Below are 21,557 nucleotides of genomic sequence, written 5' to 3'. Positions count from 1 at the left end.
CAAAAAACACCCAGATACCAATTTTCATCCAAATATCGAACAGAAACTATTTGGATAAAATCGAAATAAAAATGAAACTTCTACACCCTGTAGCTTCAAAATGAAGCATTTTAAGACATAAGTTTATACGGACTCTTTTACTTATTTTTATGTGCATAATACAGTTTGGACCACCCTGTATAAAATTTTAAATTATATAATATTTACTAACCTCAAAATTATACAGGATGAGTTTTAAATAAGTGCAAATAATTTTAGGGGTGGTATATTTCGACACCAGGAACACGTCTATTTTTTTTTCTAAGTTTTCTTTGGAAAAAAGATGGTGAAAATCGTGCGTTTTTTTAAAAGTAAGTTTCTTGCATATTTTAGAAAACTTCTTAGAACTTCCTGTTCATCACAAATTTTCCTACAGTATAATTTCTTAATCTCTGATATTACCATGGCTACGACACTAAAAGGAATGCAAATACAGAAAAAATCCGGCGACACTCAATTTTTATTAAAAGTAAATAATTTCTTTTTAAAGTTTCAAACTTGAATAATCGGCTATTTTGGACTTATTTGAAAAACGGTAAAGAGAAAATATCTTTCTTTTATCGAGATCTACTAGCCCCGAAAATATTTGCAAAAAATTGTGATGAAATACTACTAAACCGAAAACCTTTATATATTTATACAGGGTGGTCCGAACTGTATTCCGGAAACTTCGGCAGCACATTTTGCAAATCAAAATAAGTAAGAAAGTTCGTATAAATGTATGTCCTAAAATACTTAGTTTTGGAGATACAGGGTTGTAGAAGTTTACAATTTTATTTCGATTTTTTCCAAACAATTTCTGAAGTAACGTAAATATTTGGATGAAAATTGGTGTCTGGGAGTTTTTCGACATGACAAATTTGATTTTAATGTCAATATGACTTCTACTTGTAGAGGGCGCCACCTACATATTTTTAACTGTTTTGAAGAGTAATAATTTTTCGTCCGTACCTGTATAAGACAAATGAGTAAAAAAAATATGCCTTTACAACATTTTTTACGTAAAAAATATCTCTTAGTAAAAATCGCTACGATTAATGGTTCTCGAGATATTTGGAATCGAAATTATCAAAACCTGACATCTATATATATAAATCTGACTGTCCTGACTGATACTGACTCATCAACGCCCAGACCAAACCCTTGACCCTAGAAAGCTGAAATTTTGCACAGGGGATCCTTTTATGATGTTTACGTAAGATAAGAAAGGATTTTTAAAAATTCATCCCCTAAGGGGGTAAAAAGGGGGGTGGAATATTACAATATTTTTTATTTAAAAAACGGTCAAGTTTCCGAAAAAACGCTGAAACACGTATATTTTATTTTCTTTTTTTACATATTTTCAGATTTTTTAAAAAATGTATACAGGGTGTTTCGAAAAATCTGGTCATTGATTAATCACGTTCCTGCTTAAAGCGCTTGACGTAAAAAGCTGATTTTTGGAAAACGGATTGACTTAGGGGGTGTAGAGGGTTCGATAAGAAGGGATTTTTCGAAACTCGAATTTAAGGGGGTGAAACCGCCCTCAAATATTAGAATATTTTTTATTTAAAAACGGTCAAGTTTCCGAAAAAACGCTTAAACACGTATATTTTATTTTCTTTTTTACATATTTTAAGATTTTTTAAAAATGTATACAGGGTGTTTCGAAAAATCTGGTCATTGATTAATCACGATCCTGCTTAAAGCGCTTGACGTAAAAAGCTGATTTTTGGAAAACGGATTGACTTTAGGGTGTAGAGTGTTCGATAAGAAGGGATTTTTCGAAACTCCTCGAATTCTAAGGGGGTGAAACCGCCCTCAAATATTAGAATATTTTTTATTTAAAAACGGTCAAGTTTCCGAAAAAACGCTTAAACACGTATATTTTCTTTTTTACATATTTTAAGATTTTTTTAAAATGTATACAGGGTGTTTCGAAAATCTGGTCATTGATTAATCACGATCCTGCTTAAAGCGCTTGACGTAAAAGCTGATTTTTGGAAAACGGATTGACTTTAGGGTGTAGAGAGGTTCGATAAGAAGGGATTTTTCGAAACTCGAATTCTAAGGGGGTGAAACCGCCCTCAAATATTAGAATATTTTTATTTAAAAAACGGTCAAGTTTCCGAAAAACGCTTGAACACGTATATTTTATTTTCTTTTTTACATATTTTAAGATTTTTAAAAATGTATACAGGGTGTTTCTGAAAATTGATTAATTGGTCATTGATTAATCACGATTCTGCTTTTAAAAGCGCTTGACGTAAAAAGCTGATTTTTGGAAAACGGATTGACTTTAGGGTGTAGAGGTTCGATAAGAAGGATTTTTTCGAAACTCGAATTCTAAGGGGATGTAACCACCCCTCAAATATTAGATATTTTTTATTTAAAAACGGTGAGTTTTTCGGAAAAACTCTTAAACACGTATATTTTATTTTGTTGATTTACATATTTTAAGATTTTTTATAAATTTATACAGAGTGTTTCATAAAATATGACCATTGAGTAATCACGATTCTGCTTAAACTGTTTGACCTTTAAAGCTGATTTTTGGCAAACGGATTGACTGTGGGGTGTAGAGGTTCGATAAGGAGGGCTTTCTCGAATCTCAAATTCCAAGAAGATGAAAACGCCCCTCGAATATTATAATATTTGTTATTTAAAAAACGGTTAGTCTTTCGGGAAAACGCTTGGACACGCATAATTTATTTTTTTTTACATATTTTGAAATTTTTTAAAAAATCATACAGGGTGTTCCAAAAAGTTGGGTAATTGATTAACCACGATTCTGCTTAAACTGCTTGACGTAAAAAGCTTATTTTTGGCAAACGGATTTTTCGAAAGTCAAATTCCAACGAGATGAAACTACCCCCCAAATATTATACCAAGTTATATAATAATATCGCCATATTGTTTTTTCTCATGCTGACATAAATGTAAGAAAATTTTATCTTAGTTTGTATGTTAATGGAAATTCTTGCTTTGCTTGATCATCACCATTACAAATGATTAATCCGACGCGAACGAAGTCGCGGGTACACACTAGTCTTTGTCATAAATTAAGCATGTTGACTAAATAGTTATTAGGCTGAAATCATAAATTTGAAATGTTTTTGTGCTAAAAGTTCTTTATTATCATTTTTTCTCAGAAAAATTTAAGATTAATTTAAAAACAAAATAAAAAGTTCCCAAATTTATCATTTCAGTCAAATATCTGTCTACTCAACATGCTTATTTTTTGTCAATAATAACATGTATTGACTATTTCCATTCTAAATATCTCGAGAACGGTTGTTCATAGCGAATTTTACCAAGAGACATTTTGTACGTAAAAAATCACGGTAATGTATATTTCGGTAATGTATATTCACTCAGTAGTTTTATACAGGTACGGACAAAAAGTTATTACTCTCCAAAACAGTTAAAACCTTTGAATAAGAAGACTAAGGAAGGAGCATATCAAAAATCTTAGGTACACCGCAATGGGCCTCAAATATGGCCGACTTAAATTCCGGTTTATCAGTGTCGTTCTAATTTTATTTAAAAAATGTAAAACTATGATGTAGGGTAGACGTGGGGTAGACTCAATAATTTGTTGTTTTATTTTACGTTGTGAATAAATGTTGGTAGTTATTAAAATTGTTATAAAACATATATAATTCTAATAAAAATAGATAAGTTATAATAAGTATTTATTAACACAAACATCCGATACGCTACTGAAGCAGGTAAGTCAAATTAACGTATGTAAATTCTTTGACATCTAATCTTTGACAAGTAATAAATAAAAGCTAAAATGCAAGAAAAATATATAATTTAGTTAATTTAAGTGAATTTCATAAATGATCGGTTTACTAAACGTATGTATATTATATAGTCACTTACTAGCGAAAAGTTGTTCCATTATTTCACTCAATTTTTGCCGAGATCTACCGCACAACCAACTATTTTAGAGTCTTTTTCGATAAATAGCGATAGTGTCACTGTTAATTTAAGTTCTACCACAATTTCCATCTAGATTTACTACCTTTATACAACTATCAGTAGTAGAATAAATAATAAATAACATAAAATAAGCTCCGTAAAGACTGACAAATCCACAAAATTTCAAATCAAATTCAAATGTACCAAATGAATCAAAATGAATCGTCAAACAGAACTGTCAAGAATCCCCACCCTAGAGAGCTTTTATGGTGGCTTTTCCGCCCACCATGCATGAATACATGGATAGCATTATGCTCCTTCCTTAGTCTTCTTATTCAAAGGTTAAAACACATGTAGGTGGCGCCCTCTACAAATAGGAGGCATATTGACATCAAAATCAAATTTCTCATGTCAAAAAACTCCCAGGCGCCAATTTTCATCCAAATATTGACGGTACTTCAGAAATTATTTGGAAAAAATCGAAATAAAAATGAAACTTCTACACCCTGTATCTTCGAAACTAAGCATTTTAGGGCACACGTTTATACAAACTTTTTTACTTATTCTTATTTGCAGAATATGCTGCCGAAGTTTCTGGAATACAGTTGGGACCACCCTGTATTATAATATTCTTTAATTATTGAGTTTTTGAAAAAGTGACAATATTCTAACCAATATTGTTTTTAGGGTCTGGATGATTGTTCAACAGATATTGCGAAGTCAATAAGGTTCAAGTCATCCGGATTTATATCAACTAAACATAATGAAGTCGATATCAAAGATCTAGTACCTTTTACGAAGTATTATATTACTATCTCTTCAGTACTGCACGAACATGATAAAGTTGTTCGCGTAGATACGTTAGAAACAGGTAAGATATTAGTTATATTGATTTCATAATTATAATAATAGTTAAATATTATTTACTAGTACACTAGTCCGACTCGCACTTGACCATTTTTTTTTCTTCAGAGGAACCAGCATTAGATGAACAACCAATCAAGATACATATTCGTCCGTCAACCACAGCAGTGAATATTTCTTGGGACAAACCTGACTGCAACTCTCAAAAAGGCCGACTTATCTACAGCCTGAACGTTACCAGCTATGACTATAATATCAGCAAGGAACAGTCTCAAACAGGGAACAGCTTTACAATAGACGGTCTCAGACCTTACTCTTTGCATAAACTAACAGTGACTACTGCCAGGAATGCAAGGATGTTGAATAATGGAGAGCGTACCCTTACCATGGAGTACAATTTTACAACATTACCTGGAGGTACAATTTTCCTTTTTTTTCCACATCATTTAAACATAATTTTATACCATTAAATTGATATTATTGAATCATATTATACACGGTTGTTCACCACATACGACACGGAGTATTGTAGCTAAACGATTAGATTTTTACAAATTGTAAGTTTTGGGTTGGTTGAAGGACTATTAGAGCTACAATTTAAAAATATTTTTGCAACATACAGAGTGTCCCAAATCAATAAAAAATATCAAAGTTGTATTTTTTTAAATCGAACATCCTGTATATTATTACATTTTTAGTTTCTACGATTAAAATAAAAGTAAATTTGATTAAGGTTTGTCACCCTTAAATCTTACCGTTTTTGAAATATTTTCAATTTTGTGAAATTGCAGTAAAAATTTCAAGGCTTCATTTCTCCAAGGGTATCAAAGTTTTTAATACTAAATATTTACTGAAGTTTAAGTATTGATTAGTTATCGTGTTGCAATAATAAAAGTAATACTACTTCATACAGAGTGTCTAAAAATTTATTTTAAATAATTTCTAGCTTTAAACCGCAATAACTTGTTTAATTTAAATAGAACACCCTGTATATTTTAGGACAATCAGATGCACAATTTAATTGTCCATCAAATTGTATTATACCATTTTTTACCTATCTCTTCAAGTTTTCGTAGAAAATGCGTTTTCTAATAATTTAGACCTCATTTATCAATACACCCATGAAATATTGACTTTTTAGATTGGTTTTAAAACAACAAATGTAATGATAATATTACCAGCCTATTTGTATATAAAAATAAAACTATTTAAATCTTTATAAAAGACTATACCATTAATTAAGTATACCACCAGTATTTCCGCCGAAATATTAATTAATTACATATTTAATTGTGTTAGTTAATAAATTATTCTAAATAAATAAGGATTTGGAATCAGAAATCAATATAATAATAAGTTATGAAAATGAAACATCTCTGTTGTTATAAATAAGCATTCGTCAAAAAATGAAATAAAATTTTTAAGGTGTTACTTTTTACCACACTGTCTAATATACATACAAAATTCAGGTTTTAGTATTTGGAGCAATTATTATTAATCAATGCAAGCAGTCCATTAATGTAGTTTGAATACTGGAATTATATTAATTGGTCCTTTCTACCAATATTTAAACATTTTTTTTTAATTTTTTAATGACATGAACGAACTATATCGACAATATTGGTATCTGTACCCTTTAAAAATTTGTTACATCTTTAAAAATAATCTAAAATGTCAATATTCCATAGGTATATTGATAATTGAGGTCTAAATTATAAGAAAATGCATTTTCTACGAAAACCTGAAGACATAGGTAAAAAATGATATAATATAATTTGATAGACAATTAAATTGTGCATCTGATTCTCATAAAATATACAGGGTGTTCCATTTAAATTAAAGAAGTTATTGCCGTTTTAAACTAGTTATTATTTAAAATAAATTTTTGGACACTCTGTATAAGATAGTATAATTTTTATTATTGCAACACAAAATTTAGCGAATAGAAATACTTCAATACAATATTTGGTTTTAAAAACTTAAATACGCCTAGAGAAATAAAGCATTATAATTATTACTGTATTTTGACAAAAACCTAAATATTTCAAAAACGGTAAGATTAAAATGCGGTAAACCTTAATCAAATTTACCTTTATTTTAATTGTAGAAACTAAAAATGCAATAATATACAGAGTGTTCCATTTAAAAAAATACAACTTTGATATTTTTTATTTATTTGGTACACTCTGTATCTTATAGAAATATTTTTAAATTGTAGCTCTAATAGTTCTTCAACGAACCCCAAACTTACAATTTGCAAAAATTAAATAGTTTAGCTACAATACTCCGCGTCGTATGTGGTGAACAACCCTGTATAGACTTTACCATTTTTTATCGATGAGAGAGAAGATAAGCTACCACGATATTTCAAAATGACTGTGTGGAGCGGGTTTATTCCAAAATCAATATGGCGGAGTATTAAGTTTCTCATGTCAAATTCCCATCATGTCAAATCTTCTATTGAAATGTAATTCAAAACGGACACTTGTTTACTTGAATTTCTTAAAGTTGGATATATTCTAGTCCTGGAAAAGGATTTATGATTTCCGATCTATACCCTTCATAAATTTGAATACTAAATCAAATGGCATATTCCAAATCCGTACAAGCATATTTCATTTCATTGCACGTTTTTCGTTCAAATAGCATTGAAGAAGTACGATATCATGATTTTTTTAAGTATTAAGTATAACTTTTAGTATATACAGTGATTTTATAAATTTTAGACGTGATGCGTTCACATAAATCACTCCTTGACTGCGCAAGCGACTATAGATTTTTTGTAATTTATATTTCATAGTATATATATATAGTAGAATATATTGTACAAAATTAAAAAATAATTTAAAAGACCTACTAAATTAAAAAAGAAAACGATGCATTATTATAAGTAGTAAATTAAAATCACTTTTTTATTGATACAAAATATTTGTTTAAAACGGATAATGTGGAATAATAGAAATTTTAGTTTTAAGTACGCCTATGACCGAAAGCGAACGTCTACCGCCCGCTTCTAATCAGCGGCCATAATTGGATGGAATCAGGGATGAGTAAATATAAAGGACCCTAAAATTAATAAATTTTGCTCGTCTGCTCTGTTCAAACACGTAAGAAATATTTATTGATGGATCAGTATGGCAGAAAAGTAATAAAAAGGCCGTTTTTATGAATAACAAAATGGTATTTGAACATCATATTATAATCAAATTGAATTGACAATAGACTAATTTATCAGCTATCCGCAGAAAATTGACAATAATAATAAAAACATGACACATGGCAATTAATATAATTTCAAATTAAAAATCGATAAGATTTCTCATTCATAATAGTAATATAGATATATTTCAAAGAACTTTACTTAAAATTAACTTTTTTAATTTTGTACTAGTTTATAGCACTTGGTGGTATAACTTAACAAAATAATATCAATAATTAAATAAAGCATAAACGAACCAATAGATAAACAAAAATGTTAATTTATTTAATAAAACGTACAACGTACGGCTTTGGATGCCGATTGTCGTGTGTATGAAGAATACAGTCAACGTGTGTTCAGTACAATACGATATACTGAAACAGAAAAGACTATAAAATACGGGAGAAAAATGAGAAGTTTATTACCTATCCACTTAATCCGGATCGGTCGACAATAGAATTTGTGATATTTACAACATTTTGTAATTAATTGATTATCGGTCCTATTATGTAACTGAGGATGTACGTAACTACGTAATAGAGCATATTTTTTGGTTAGTTTATTTAATGAAGCGTAAACACGGCTTTGGTTGCTGATTCTCGTGTGTCAACGTGTTCAGTATAATACGATATACTGAGAGAGATGCTGATGCTCTATTACGTAGACACGTACATCCCTAGTTGCATAATAAGACAGATAATCTATTAATTACAAAACGTACTAAAAGCGCAAATTCTGTTGTCGAACGCTGTAATCAGTATGATTACAGATTAAATAATTATGGAGGTGCATATGAAACATTAAACGATTCATCATTGTGTTAAGTTATACCACGTAATTTAACAAAAAGATCAATCATTTAATGTCTCACTTCACACTGGCTCACTCCATTATTATTTAATACTGTTTAGAATGGTCGACAATAGAATTTGCACTATTTACTACGTAATACAGCATATTTTTTAGATAATGTACACACGGCTTTGGGTGCCGATTGTAGTGCACAGAGTCTATAGACTCTGTGATTGTATAAATGAACAAAGAGAAAAGAGCAAGAATTTTCCCAAGCGTATGAAGTTGAGCTCCGGATTAAGTGGATAGATAATAATTTTCTCTCCCCGACTTACAAGATTGCCATAGCGATTCACTTCTAGACATGTAGGTAAATGATGACTAAAATAAACGACCCAAGATTTTCTCTTGCCGACCAGTATATTATCGTAGTCTTAAAGAAATTAGAATAAAATAAACTATGTTAAAAATCTTCATGTATACTACTGAAATGAAGATAATATATCTAAGCTAAATGTAATCTATTACAGTTGTAGTAAAATGAGTAACTAATTGTCGAAAATCCAGATCCAACCCTAGATGCGACATTTTTTTGAAACGTCTACTTATGCGGTTTGAAATTTTGATGCAAAATCTGGCAATACCGCTCAGAAGAAATGTACTCACCCATACCCACCCAACTTTTTTCTCTTTTTAATACATTTGATTTGCCATTAAGCTGCCTACATCACTGTCTTACACGTTAAAATCCTATACACAGAGTTGACCTGTCCCGATGTGTAGATAATTTTAAAGTATGTGGACTCATGTTATATGTATGTGGATATCATTATTGTATTCAATTATTGTAGGTTGGGAAGATTCAGAAATCACACTTTCATATGCGCTTTTAAGGCTCTTTAAAATTCTGCTAGGGAAGACTGATACTATATTAGCGAAATTAATTGGGTAGTGCAGATACGTAAATATTACACTTACGTTAACTGTGCCTACAGGAAGAAATCATATATATATATATATATACCATCGCAATATACAACCTCAGGGAACCAGGCCTCAAATGCTAATGTCTGAAATGTTTCGTGCTACATTAACATTAGAAAAATCTACTGCAAGCGGGGATAGAAATCTTCAACTCTGAGCAATCATGGACCATAAACCATGATTCTTGATTTCGTATACTTTCTACAATATTTGCAGCTGCGTTAAATGCTGTGATATACTTTTTTTACCGCAAAAACGTAAAGCAGGCATGCAATAATCTTTAACTTGCAGTTATTATTGAGTTCTGTGTGCACTAGTGCTCTCCAATCGAAGACAAAAAGTTACGGTGTATTGAAGACTTGGAAGATAACAATATTAGACTTTAATTGGATTTTAAATGCGAAAATAAAATATGAGAAATTGTGTTAATTTCGCGAATTTCGCTTCGCGATCTCTAGCCAATCTTATCCATTGTCTTCCCGCCACTGCCCTGACGTCATCGACCCATCTCTTTTTTGGTCGGCCCACACCTCTTGTTGTTCCCCTAGGTCTCCATAGGATTACTTTTTGGGGCCATCGGTCTGGATCCTGTCTTGCCACATGTCCTATCCATTGCCACTTCAGACTTGCCACTCTTTTAACGACATCTATTAATTTTGTTTTTTGACGTATGTGGGTATTCCGTATTTTTTTCTCTAATATTGACTCCCAACATGATTCTTTCCATGGCTCTTTGTGCTACTCGTATTTGTTCTGCTGTTTTTCGAGTAATTGACATAGTCTCTAAGCCATACGTAAGCACAGGTAGAATGCAGCTGTCGTAAGCTTTTTTCTTTAGGTTCATGGGCACCTTTTTATCCTTGAAAATATTGCTCATATTTCCAAATGCTACCCATGCCAAATGGATCCTGCGTTTGATCTCCGTATTTTGGTTTTCCTTGCCCAGCTTGATTTTATGACCTAAATATATATATAATGGTCTACGTTTTCAATAATAACGTTGTCAACGGTAATGTTATGGATATTGTTGCTCATTATCTTGGTCTTTTTCAAATTCATTTTAAAGCCAATTTTCTGGGATTGGTCATTTAGCTCATTTGCATGGTGTTTAGTTCTTGAATGTCGGTGCTCAGCAAGACAATATCGTCTGCGAACCTCAGATGGCTAAGGTGTACCCCATCGATGTTTAGACCTCTATTTTCCCATTCTAATTTCTTGAAGACATTTTCCAGTGCCAGTGTAAATAACTTGGGAGAGATGGTATCTCCTTGTCTCACGCCCTTGCCGAGTAGTATTTTTTCTGTTTTGAGGTCATCATCTAATTTAACTTGGAAGGTTGCACTATCATAGATATTTTTAATAATGGAATAATATCTGGAATCAATTCTCGCGTCCTCCATTGCAGCTAGAAATGACCAGGTTTCGATGCTGTCAAAGGCTTTTTGGTAGTCTACAAAGGCCAAATGTAGAGGTATATTGTATTCTGTTGTTTTTTCAATGACTGTTTTAATTGTTTGTAGATGATCGATGGTACTAAAACCTTTTCGAAAGCCTGCCTGTTCTATTGGCTGATAGGAATCTAGTTTCGTAGACAGTCGGTTGTTGATAATCCTAGTGAAGAGCTTGTATAGATGCGAGAGAAGGCTTATTGGTCTATACTTCTCTATATTTGTAAAATCTCCTTTTTTGTATAATAGCAAAACTTCTGCGTTTTTCCATGCGTCCGGGATTCTACCCTCCATCAGACATTTATTTAACAATACTTCCACGGCATCCACTAATGGTTTTTCGCTCATCTTCAGCATTTCAGGTGTAATACGATCTTCTCCTGGGCTTTTGCCATTTTTTATTTGACACATATCAGCCCAAATTTAGAGAAATCATTTAAGACCATTTTCAAAACTGTGGGATTTTTTCCACCGATTGCTCTAATTTGACTGGGCTATTACTTTTACTAATGTTTGTAGAAGGTTTCTTTGCACAAATTAAACTTTTACTATCTCCTTCAACCTAATTTGCTTCTCTCAGTATTCTTCTGAGTAGTTATGTTATGTTTTAGTGGCCCCATCCGTTGACAATTTAGAAGTGTATGCCATAGGATCGAGCGTCGCCTTTTTGAGATACGACCTGCCATTGGACTCGAGAGGAATACCATTAGCCGTTCAAGCAACTCGGTGTAACAAGTTGTCATTCGCGAAGTGTAGATCCTTCATAAGCAATATAGAAAGATGTACGCTGTGGAAGAACAAGTACTGTCTAAGACTGGATTATTTGCTGCCTAAACAAGCTTATATTTTTAAAGTCAGCGTCAAGAATCAGGATACGAATGTTTTTGGAGCAGAGGCAGCTCTAACGGAATATAGTGTAGAAAAAGGTAAAACATAGTATAAAAAATAATAGTATGTACAGGGTGGGTCAAATTCGACGCTTTTAAATGGAAACAGCCTTTTCTATAGGAGATAGACGAAAACTAATATCGGTGTCTGGAGCTCAATTTTTGTCAAAAACATGATGGTGAAAACCGCATATCGATATATGTTACCGTTTCGGAGTTACAGGGTGTTTTTCAAAAATATGCACTTTTAACAAATCGCTGTAACTTTTTTGTTATGGAAAATTTTGTATTTTTATGAAAACATTTCCAAAGCACCTTTTTACGTAGAATGTAATGGTTTAAGTATAATTTTTTTAAAATTAATAATTTAAGAATTATCAACAGAAAATTTGATTTTTTATATGGGACACCCTGTATGTTTTTAATTTATTGAAAATAATTTAAAATTACCTTTCCAAAAATATAACACACTTGATATTTTGCTCGATTCTTCTTCGAGATATAGAGTATATAAAAATTCGCCCGCTTTAAATAAGTAGGCTTTGAACGGCACCGGCTGTAACCCAAAAAAAATCTAGCTGTGAACATCAATTAAAACGAAAATAATATTTGCTGTGAGAGATGCATAATTTTATAATAATTTAAAATATATTTAACCAACATGAACACATTTAAACTATATCTAATAACAATAAAAATAAATAGCAAACCAAGACATGAGATTTTGCTATAGGTGTTCGACATATCGACCGTCTTCTGTTATGGACAGACGGGGCAGTTTTTGAACATTTCTCGTGGAATTCATTAACTCAGTAGGGGTGAAAGATACCCTCTCATAACTGCTAAGTAATTCTAATTCTTGTCTAGATTATACGGAAGAACAAGGAACCTTTATTTTTCCGCAAATAAATCGATAGGATTAGATCCATGGGCACTAAGTCAGGCGGCCTCGACGGCCAACGGCTGGAATCTTGGTTGGCTATTCAATTACTCTTGAAATTGGATGCAAAAATTTGCGATCAGAGACGGTGCGTCGTCTTGCTGGAAAAATATGTTTTCGAGTTCCATTAAGGGCATATCATCAATAAAGGGTCCAAAGCCTACTAGTTAAAAGTGGCGAACTTCTTAAAAATTGTGTATTTCGAAGGGGATTATAACAAAATATCAAGTGTCCTATATTTTTGGAAAGGTAATTTTAAATTCTTTTCAGTTAATTAAAAATACAGAGGGTGTCCCAAATAAAAAATCAATTTTTCTGTTGATAACTCTTAAATTATTAATTTTAAAAAAATTATACTTAAACCATTAAATTCTAGGTAAAAAGGTGCTTTGGAAATGTTTTTATAGAAATACAAAATTTTCGATAGCAAAAATGTTACAGCGATTTGTTAAAAATGCTCATTTTTTAAAAACACCCCGTAACTCCGACACGGTAACAGATATTGATGTGCGGTTTTCACCATCATGTTTTTGATGAAAATTGAGCTCCAGACACCGATATTAGTTTTCGTCTATCTCCTATAGAAAAGGGTGTTTCCATTTAAAAGCGTCGAATTTGACCCACCCTGTACAGTGTGGGGCCTCTCATACGCCGCGGAGGCTCCAAGGAGAATGACAGTTTGTATTGAAATGAAATTTTGTGAGCATATGTAATTCAGAGCACTTTTTAAAAATATAGAGAGTTTTACAGTTGTGTTTTTTTGTAATGGAACATCCTATATATTAATAGATTTTCAGATTCTGAGAGAAAAATAAAGGTGAGTTTATGACTAAAATGTAAGGATTTTGACATATTTATAATTTTCTAAAAATAAAGAACAATTTTTAAATTACAATAAAGGCATAGTATAAGGAAACTAGTAGTTTTACTCTTTGTCAAATTCTTTGTTCTTTTTCTGCCACTTTATATGACCTTGTTATCGCCTCCCGTGACCACTGACGTAGCTGTATAGTCGTGGCACTCGCCATAGTTTCATAGATATATATTTAGGAAAATATAAGTTCACAATAAAATAAAATAAAAAAAAATTGACCATCGAGTAAAAACTTGCTTGACAATTGAATATTTTCACATTTTGTGTAGGTAATAATTCTTCTGTCTCTGATAATCTTCTGAAGGGAAGAAATGCGAAAAAAATATATGACATATTTTTATATTATTATCTATTTCAGAGATTTTCTACAACTTTTTTTTTATTTAAAACAAGTTTAATATTCTGTAGATAACTCGATTCGGCATAAAATTCTGCATATAGTACACTGTCTTTATTTAAAGCACACTGCAATGTTGCCAGTTGCCATTCTATTTCTTATTTACTAAAACTTTATTTAAAAATATTATATACGAAAAGTGGTAAAAAAACTAGAATGGATATAACTTTATTAATACTTAGCTATGTTTTCTTAAACATGAAGGATACCAGAATAAATTCGTGTAGAAAAATTTACTTTATCGTATACAGGATATTTTTTATGGCGTCACCAAAATCGTAATATTTAAAATGTTGTATCTCATTTTTTTTAGATGCAACACCTTGTATATTATTTTTCTTTCAGATGTAGAATTAAAAGGTGAACATTTTTTGTACATATAGGATTTTCAACGATAAAATATCAGACAAAGATCATATTAGGTGGCTTTGATAAAAATTTACTTTTGAAAGAGCCATATGTAATATAATACTGCGAATATCTGCGAAACCGTTAAAATTTAGAAACACTTTAAATAAAAAAAATGTTCACTTTTTAATTCTGCATCTGACAGAAAAATAATATACATAATGTTGCATTTAAAAAAATTGAGATATACCATTTTAAATATTCCGATTTTGTTGACGCCATAAAAATACCCTATATAGAATGATGTAAAATAATTAAAAAAAATATAACTAACTTTACCATAACTTTTTTTGTAACACCCTGTATATAACAAAATATTTTAGGATACGCCCCTTTATAAACCTTGAAACATATGCATAAAACTTTTTTCGCATCTTCGACAACGACGACGATATTGGACTTCCTCACACTAATGGGCCACCCTGTATATTTACGGTGGTTTAAAGCTAGGTGTGGCACTTTTCTTCCCTCAAATATAAACTCAATATTTTGTCTTTAATATTTTGAATATTGTTATATTATCACCACTTATATTAAAAAATAAATAAAAAAAAACTAATGTAGAGTAAAATACTCAACGGTAATAAAAATATACACGTTTAAAACATATTTTAATTATTACAGAACTAAAGTTAGAAAACAAAAAAAATTCTCAGAAATTTGCCGAAAATGCAAACTTATTCTACATCAGAAAGAATTGATATGGTTCTATTAGTTGGTGAATGCAGTGCGCAAAGTCTGTCTGCAGTTGGTCAAATTTCAATTTGGTTTAACATACAATGGTTACTGTACTTAAATATCAAGTTCTACAAGGTCAACTAAAATTTAGGTAGCTGTTATCGAACTTTAAAATTAACTCTTCATTTTCACAAAATGTGAAATATGTCAAAATCCTTAAATTTTAGGTATATGCTTGTTTAATAAAACTCACCTTTATTTTTTTCCTAGAATCCGAAAATCAATTAATATATAGGGTGTTCCATTAGAAAAAACACAACTTTGATGTGTAACTTTTTTTGGGGACACCCTGTATAATTCTATATACTTCTATAAAATGATTTCAGTTAACCTACATATTATGCTGCCAAAATTTAACTTTGATATAAACTACCGCGTTCTCCTTGGAGCTTAGGTTAATTATTTTGGAAAAAATAATAGAAATAATCAAATACCAAAATAATAGTAAAATGAAACACTAATTCACTACAATGCACATTACTGTTATCACTAGATACGCGTTTTGTTAAGAAAATCAAAAAAGATCCAGTGGTTCTCAAAATTTTAGCAAAACATAATATTTTTGGAAATTTTCAAAGTAAAATAACTCAGTTATTTTGGATTTATTTGAAAAACGGTAAAGAGAAAATATGTTTCTTTTATCGAGACCTACCAGCCTTGAGAACATTTTTATTTATTTAAGACTCATTCTGTATATTAAGCAGGCTTTTGTACTTAACAACAGCACCATTGACGTAGTAAAATCTGTAAAATTCTTAGGGCTTGTTGTAGACAATTCTCTAAAATGGGATATGCATATAGACGCTTTGTCGAAAAAATTAAGCTCTGCCTGTTTTGCATTAAGATCTGTTTTTAAGGAGCTTAACTTGTCAGTGGCTAGAACTGTTTATTATGCACTTTTTGAGTCGCACCTCAGATATCCCCTTCCATTCTGGGGTACGTGTTGTGTGACTCAATTTGACCGCATTTTCAAGCACCAGAAGAGAGCTGTTCGATATTCATTGGGACTAAACAGCAGAACTCATTGCCAGGACTTTTTTAAACAATTAAAAATTTGAACTCTTCCTTCCTTATTTATATTTGAATCCGTTTGCGTAATACGTAAGCATGTATCAGCTTCTCAAGAAAGGACATCTCACACTTATCCACTCAGGAACGCGGAGCAAGATCTTTATCTACCTACCCCACGCTCAGAGTTAGTTAAAAGTTTAATTTTATACAACTCGAAAAAAATGCACAATCACCTGCCATTTGAAATCAAATTCATAACATCATTATTCTCTTTTGTTTGTTTACTTTACCTTTGTCTCCAAATTGTAATGACCAATTTTTTGACAATAAAGGCATTTTTTTATTAACCCTATAATTGAAAATAATAGTTTAGTTTTAATCATCTAGTGATAAAATGAATCATGGTTAGCGAAACGCATGCGGTGTAAAAGTAAAGTATTTTTATACAATGTTATGAATTAGTGTTTTAATTTGTTATTGTAACATCGAAAGTTCCAATCACAACTGAATTCCAAAAAATAATAGAATCATAGTATATCAGAATAAAGAAAATTAGTATAACTGAATAATATAAATAGAATATATATATTTTTTTAATTTCTCTATAGTTCCTGCTCCTCCAGAAACCGTTACTTATGAAATCGTCGAGTGTGAAGAACTTATTGACTACTGTCATTTAAATGTCAGCTGGTCACATCCGTATTTTCCAAACGGTACTATTGAAAATTTTCATATAATTTTGAACGATACCGACACTACAGTAAACGAACAGCCTATTCAAGAAGTCTACAAGATTTTTAATAATACCTATCTTCCCAAATATACTCACCAGGTAAGCATAAATGATTTTAGAATGGAATCCTTGGTATAAAAGCAAATAAAATAAAATACATAAAATAATTTAGTACTTGTATTTATATTTTGGGTGTGAGATTATGGTTATTTCGATGACCATTGAAGATTGAGCCTTGCAGTTTTCACGAACTTTACGTTTTCAACTTTTTTTGCTTCTTTGTTACTATTAATTTTATTAATGTTTGGGCTGGAACAATGGGATCATATTAATTGTACGTCGTTTACAAATATTTAAATAGTTTTCTTTTAAAGAATTAAGCGAACAGTATCGACAATATTAGTATCTGTACTCCTTGAAAATTTGTTAAATGTTTAAAAATAATCTAAAATGTCACAATTTCATGGGTATATGATAAATATTGATTGATAAAGTTTGAAATATATGCATTTTCTACGAAAACACTAAGAAATAGCTAAAAATGTTATAATAAAATTTGATAGACAATTAAATTGTGCATCTGATGTACATAAAATATATTGAGTGTTCTGCTTAGATTAAACAAGTTATTGAAGTTTAAAAGTTTAAAGCTAGTAATTATTTAGAATATTTTTTAGGCACTCTGAATAAGGTAGTATTGGTTTTATTATTGCAACACAATATTTAGCAAATAAAAAACTTCAGAGCATTATTTAGTTTTAAAAAGTTAAATACTCATAGAGAAGCATTAAAATTGTAACTGCATTTTCACAAAATCGTAAATATTTCAAAAACGGTAAGTTTAAAGTATGGAAACCTTAATTAAATTTACTTTTATTTTAATCGTAGAAACCAAGAATATAATAATATACAGGGTGTTTGATTTAAAAAATACAACTTTGATATATTTTATTTATTTGAGACACTCTGTTACTGTTACTCACAACTTCTAAACATCTAATCATTTGGCTACAATACTTCGCGTCGAATAGGGTGAACAACCTTGTATACAGGGTGGTTCAAATTCGGTGTACGAACATTGGTATCTCGGAAACGGTAATAGATTAGAAACGGTAATAGAAATGGAAACCAACTTTATTTTTTCCTGTCGTTACTTTTTAGAAGATCAAAAAACTAATTGCGCATTCTTATAGCCGCTTTATTAGGACTCTCTGACAGTATTTTTATATTTTCAAATTAGCTGATAATTTGTGAGATACAGAGGCCAACTTATTTTTTTAAATACGGACCTGCATTTTTTATTTCAGATTTTGAAAGTACTCGGTCTCCTGAGTACAATGATATGCCACACTTTATACTTCTTTTAGTTTTGGTTTGGTATCAGCAATCCTTGAAATTTTTAAAACGTTTTTGATGGCATCTTGGTGAACATCCCAAAGCGCAACTTTGCCCCAATTTAACAGTGATCGTATCTATTACGGTTACCGAGATACCAATGCTCGTACCCCGAGTTTGTAGCACCCTGTATATGTCTTGGCTTGGTCACCATAAATTAAACAATAATATGCAAACTTTTAAATATTGCTAAAGACTAATTATTGCTTGTTGCTGTGGAATTTAACAGCCATATGTCTCGTCGAGGGATTTGTGGTAATCAGCACATTACTTTTTCTGAGCATTGGAGTTGTGGTTTTAGAATTACGTCCTTAAAAGATCTGTATTTGGGTCATGCGAAGTAATACGGATACATTTGATATGGGTTTTCTTCAAGTTACCTTCAGGCAATCGACGAAATAACCACATTTCAACACACTTCTATTTTTGACCAATAGTTTATATAAATAAATTAAATATACTAAAAATAATTTTTAATTTTAGGTAAAATACGTACCATACGGAAAAACCTACAATCTGTCAGTCCAGTCAGCTAACAGCAAATATAAAAGTAACTATACCAGCATAGAGGTGAAGACTGCGGATCTAGGAAAGCACATTGACCAGAAGCCTAAACTCTATGTTACTGGATACGAATCGCTACTGTTCAAACTACCGCCAGTTGACAGAAGACTGGACGGTTACAAAGTGACAACAGTGGTTCAAGATTTCAATAACTCGGTTCCAGTCTATACGGAGGACATTAAAAATAAAGAACTTTATAATAAATTATGCCATCCCTTTGGCACTACATGGGTACTAGATGTAGTAGAGGTAAGGGTATATTTATTTTATTATGATCTTACTTTTCACAATATTATACTTTATACATAGCGTAAGCGAATTCACGTTTGTTCTTGTAATGTGTGTCATCAGTATTTGACAAGTACATCGGACCTACAGAGATTGGTCATTGTCTTGCGTGAGGTAAAAAATTCTTAGGTCTTTATCATAAGTTGGTTGATTTTTAACCTAAATTCTTATGAAACTGAGATCAGGCATAACAAAGAAACTCCTTAAAACATACTGCCATTACTCACTGACGAGTATTCGACACACATCAGAAGACGGTCACGCAGGGCGTTTTCTTTCATGGGCTTTTCTGTGACTGAAAAACCCGATACGTGATGTTATCTACCTACCGCACTCCGGACATTCAAAAATCTCATTGCTTTGTTGCCTCTTTACTTTTTGGTTGTCGCTGTTAACTGAGTTTACAATTCTTCTCCATTGAGTTCTATTGTGAGCTGCTTCTTTCCACTCATTCTGCATGTTAATCCTGTTTAAGTTTTCGGGAAAAAAGTCCTTGTATCTTTTCAGTTGTCTACCCGGCCTTCTCTTACCGTCTACAAGCTCACCGTAAAGCAGAGATTTTGTTATGCGGTTTTCTTGCATTCTGCATACGTGACCAGCCCATCTTAAGCGGGATTTTGTAACCATGACTTCAATACTAGCAGTTAGCTTCTTCAAGGACCGATACGTTTGAGACATGATGGAACCACCGGATTCTTAAGAGTTGTCTATGGTGTCTTACTGCAACTTGTTTCATGTGTCTTACTGCGTTCATGTGTCAGCGGTACGGCACCCAGGTTTCGCTCCCATATAACATGGTGGGGATTATAATTGCTCGTCATGATTGTAGAAAACCCTGGCTTTTAATATCCAGAATGCTCTTGAGGCGCTGCTAATCCTGTGCTGAATTTCATATTCCAATCGTTCTCTTAGGAGAAACGAAAGAGGCGACAGACTGCTGCAATTTTGCCAAGAGAACGATTTTATTATATCGAACACGTTCTTCAAACTTCCAAACCATCGTTTGTACACCTGGAAATCTCCGCAAGACAACAAACAAAATATAGTCAGGAACCAAATTGATTACATCCTAATAAACCACAGATATAAAAATGTAATCAAATCAGTAAAAACCTACCCAGGGGCAGATGTCTCATCGGACCATAATCCCTTAGTAGCCCGGTTTTTAATGACATTTAAAAAATAACGAGTAATACCAACAGCAAATCGTATAGACGTATCGGGTCTAAAAATCCAAGAAACAAGGCAAAGGCTACAAAATAAGATCAACGATAACCTCAGAACCCTCAAAAACAATCAAATAACAACGGAAGAAGACACGGACAAACAATGGGAAGATTTAAAAAATGCATTAATTGAGCCGAGCAAGACCATTCTGACAAAACAGAAAATAGGGAAAAAACAGGAATGGATGACTCCAGAAATTTTGAAATTGATGAACGAACGACGTGGTGTAAAAGACAACAACGACGCATATAAGAATATTCAGAAAGAAATCCGATCAAAAAATAAGAGAAGCAAAAAGAGGTGTTCTACAAAAGAAAATGCGACTAAATAGAAGCCCTTCAAGAAAAAGCATGACAGCTTCAATGTCCACAAGAAAGTAAAAGAACTGGCAGGATTACAGAAAAAAAGACAACCGTCAATACTCACTGACCAGAATGGCAAAATCATTATGGAAATGGAAGAAAAACTAAGAACGTGGAAGAATTACATAATAGAATTGTTCGATGATGAGAGAGATATAAACAGACTAGTAACAGAACAAGAAAACAGCGGACCGGAAATAACTAAAGAAGAGGTCATCCATGCTATAAAAATCACAAAAGATGGAAAAGCCGCAGGGCATGATGAGTTACCCTCTGAAATTCTCAAGTTGATAGAAGAGGAAAACATACACAGATCTGTTCAACACCATATACAGAACAGGTATTATACCCAGGGAATGGTTGCTATCAGCGTTCGTCACTATCCCGAAAAAACGTAATGCAAGGCAATGCACAGACTTTCGAACAATCCGTCAATGAGTCATACGCTAAAAATACTTCTGAAGGTGATACATCACAGGATTTACAAAACATTAGAACAGG

The 21,557-nt window shown here is 31.8% G+C and overlaps 1 protein-coding gene across 1 annotated transcript in view; it reads left to right on the top strand.

Moving 5' to 3' along the window:
• The window catches only part of LOC115875202, an 84,526-nt gene that overhangs the window by 56,748 nt on the left and 6,221 nt on the right, over positions 1-21,557 (top strand). Inside the window, exons 9-13 of the mRNA XM_030890606.1 lie at positions 4,633-4,816; positions 4,918-5,226; positions 11,844-12,158; positions 17,096-17,319; positions 19,099-19,428. Coding sequence (XP_030746466.1) covers positions 4,633-4,816; positions 4,918-5,226; positions 11,844-12,158; positions 17,096-17,319; positions 19,099-19,428 — 1,362 coding nt within the window. The remainder of the gene's footprint in view (positions 1-4,632; positions 4,817-4,917; positions 5,227-11,843; positions 12,159-17,095; positions 17,320-19,098; positions 19,429-21,557) is intronic.

The sequence above is a fragment of the Sitophilus oryzae genome, unplaced genomic scaffold (genome assembly GCF_002938485.1).
Source record: "Sitophilus oryzae breed Bouriz unplaced genomic scaffold, Soryzae_2.0 scaffold_1353_pilon_pilon, whole genome shotgun sequence".
Lineage (NCBI taxonomy): Eukaryota > Metazoa > Arthropoda > Insecta > Coleoptera > Curculionidae > Sitophilus > Sitophilus oryzae.
This window is presented reverse-complemented; position numbering and strand designations above follow the sequence as displayed.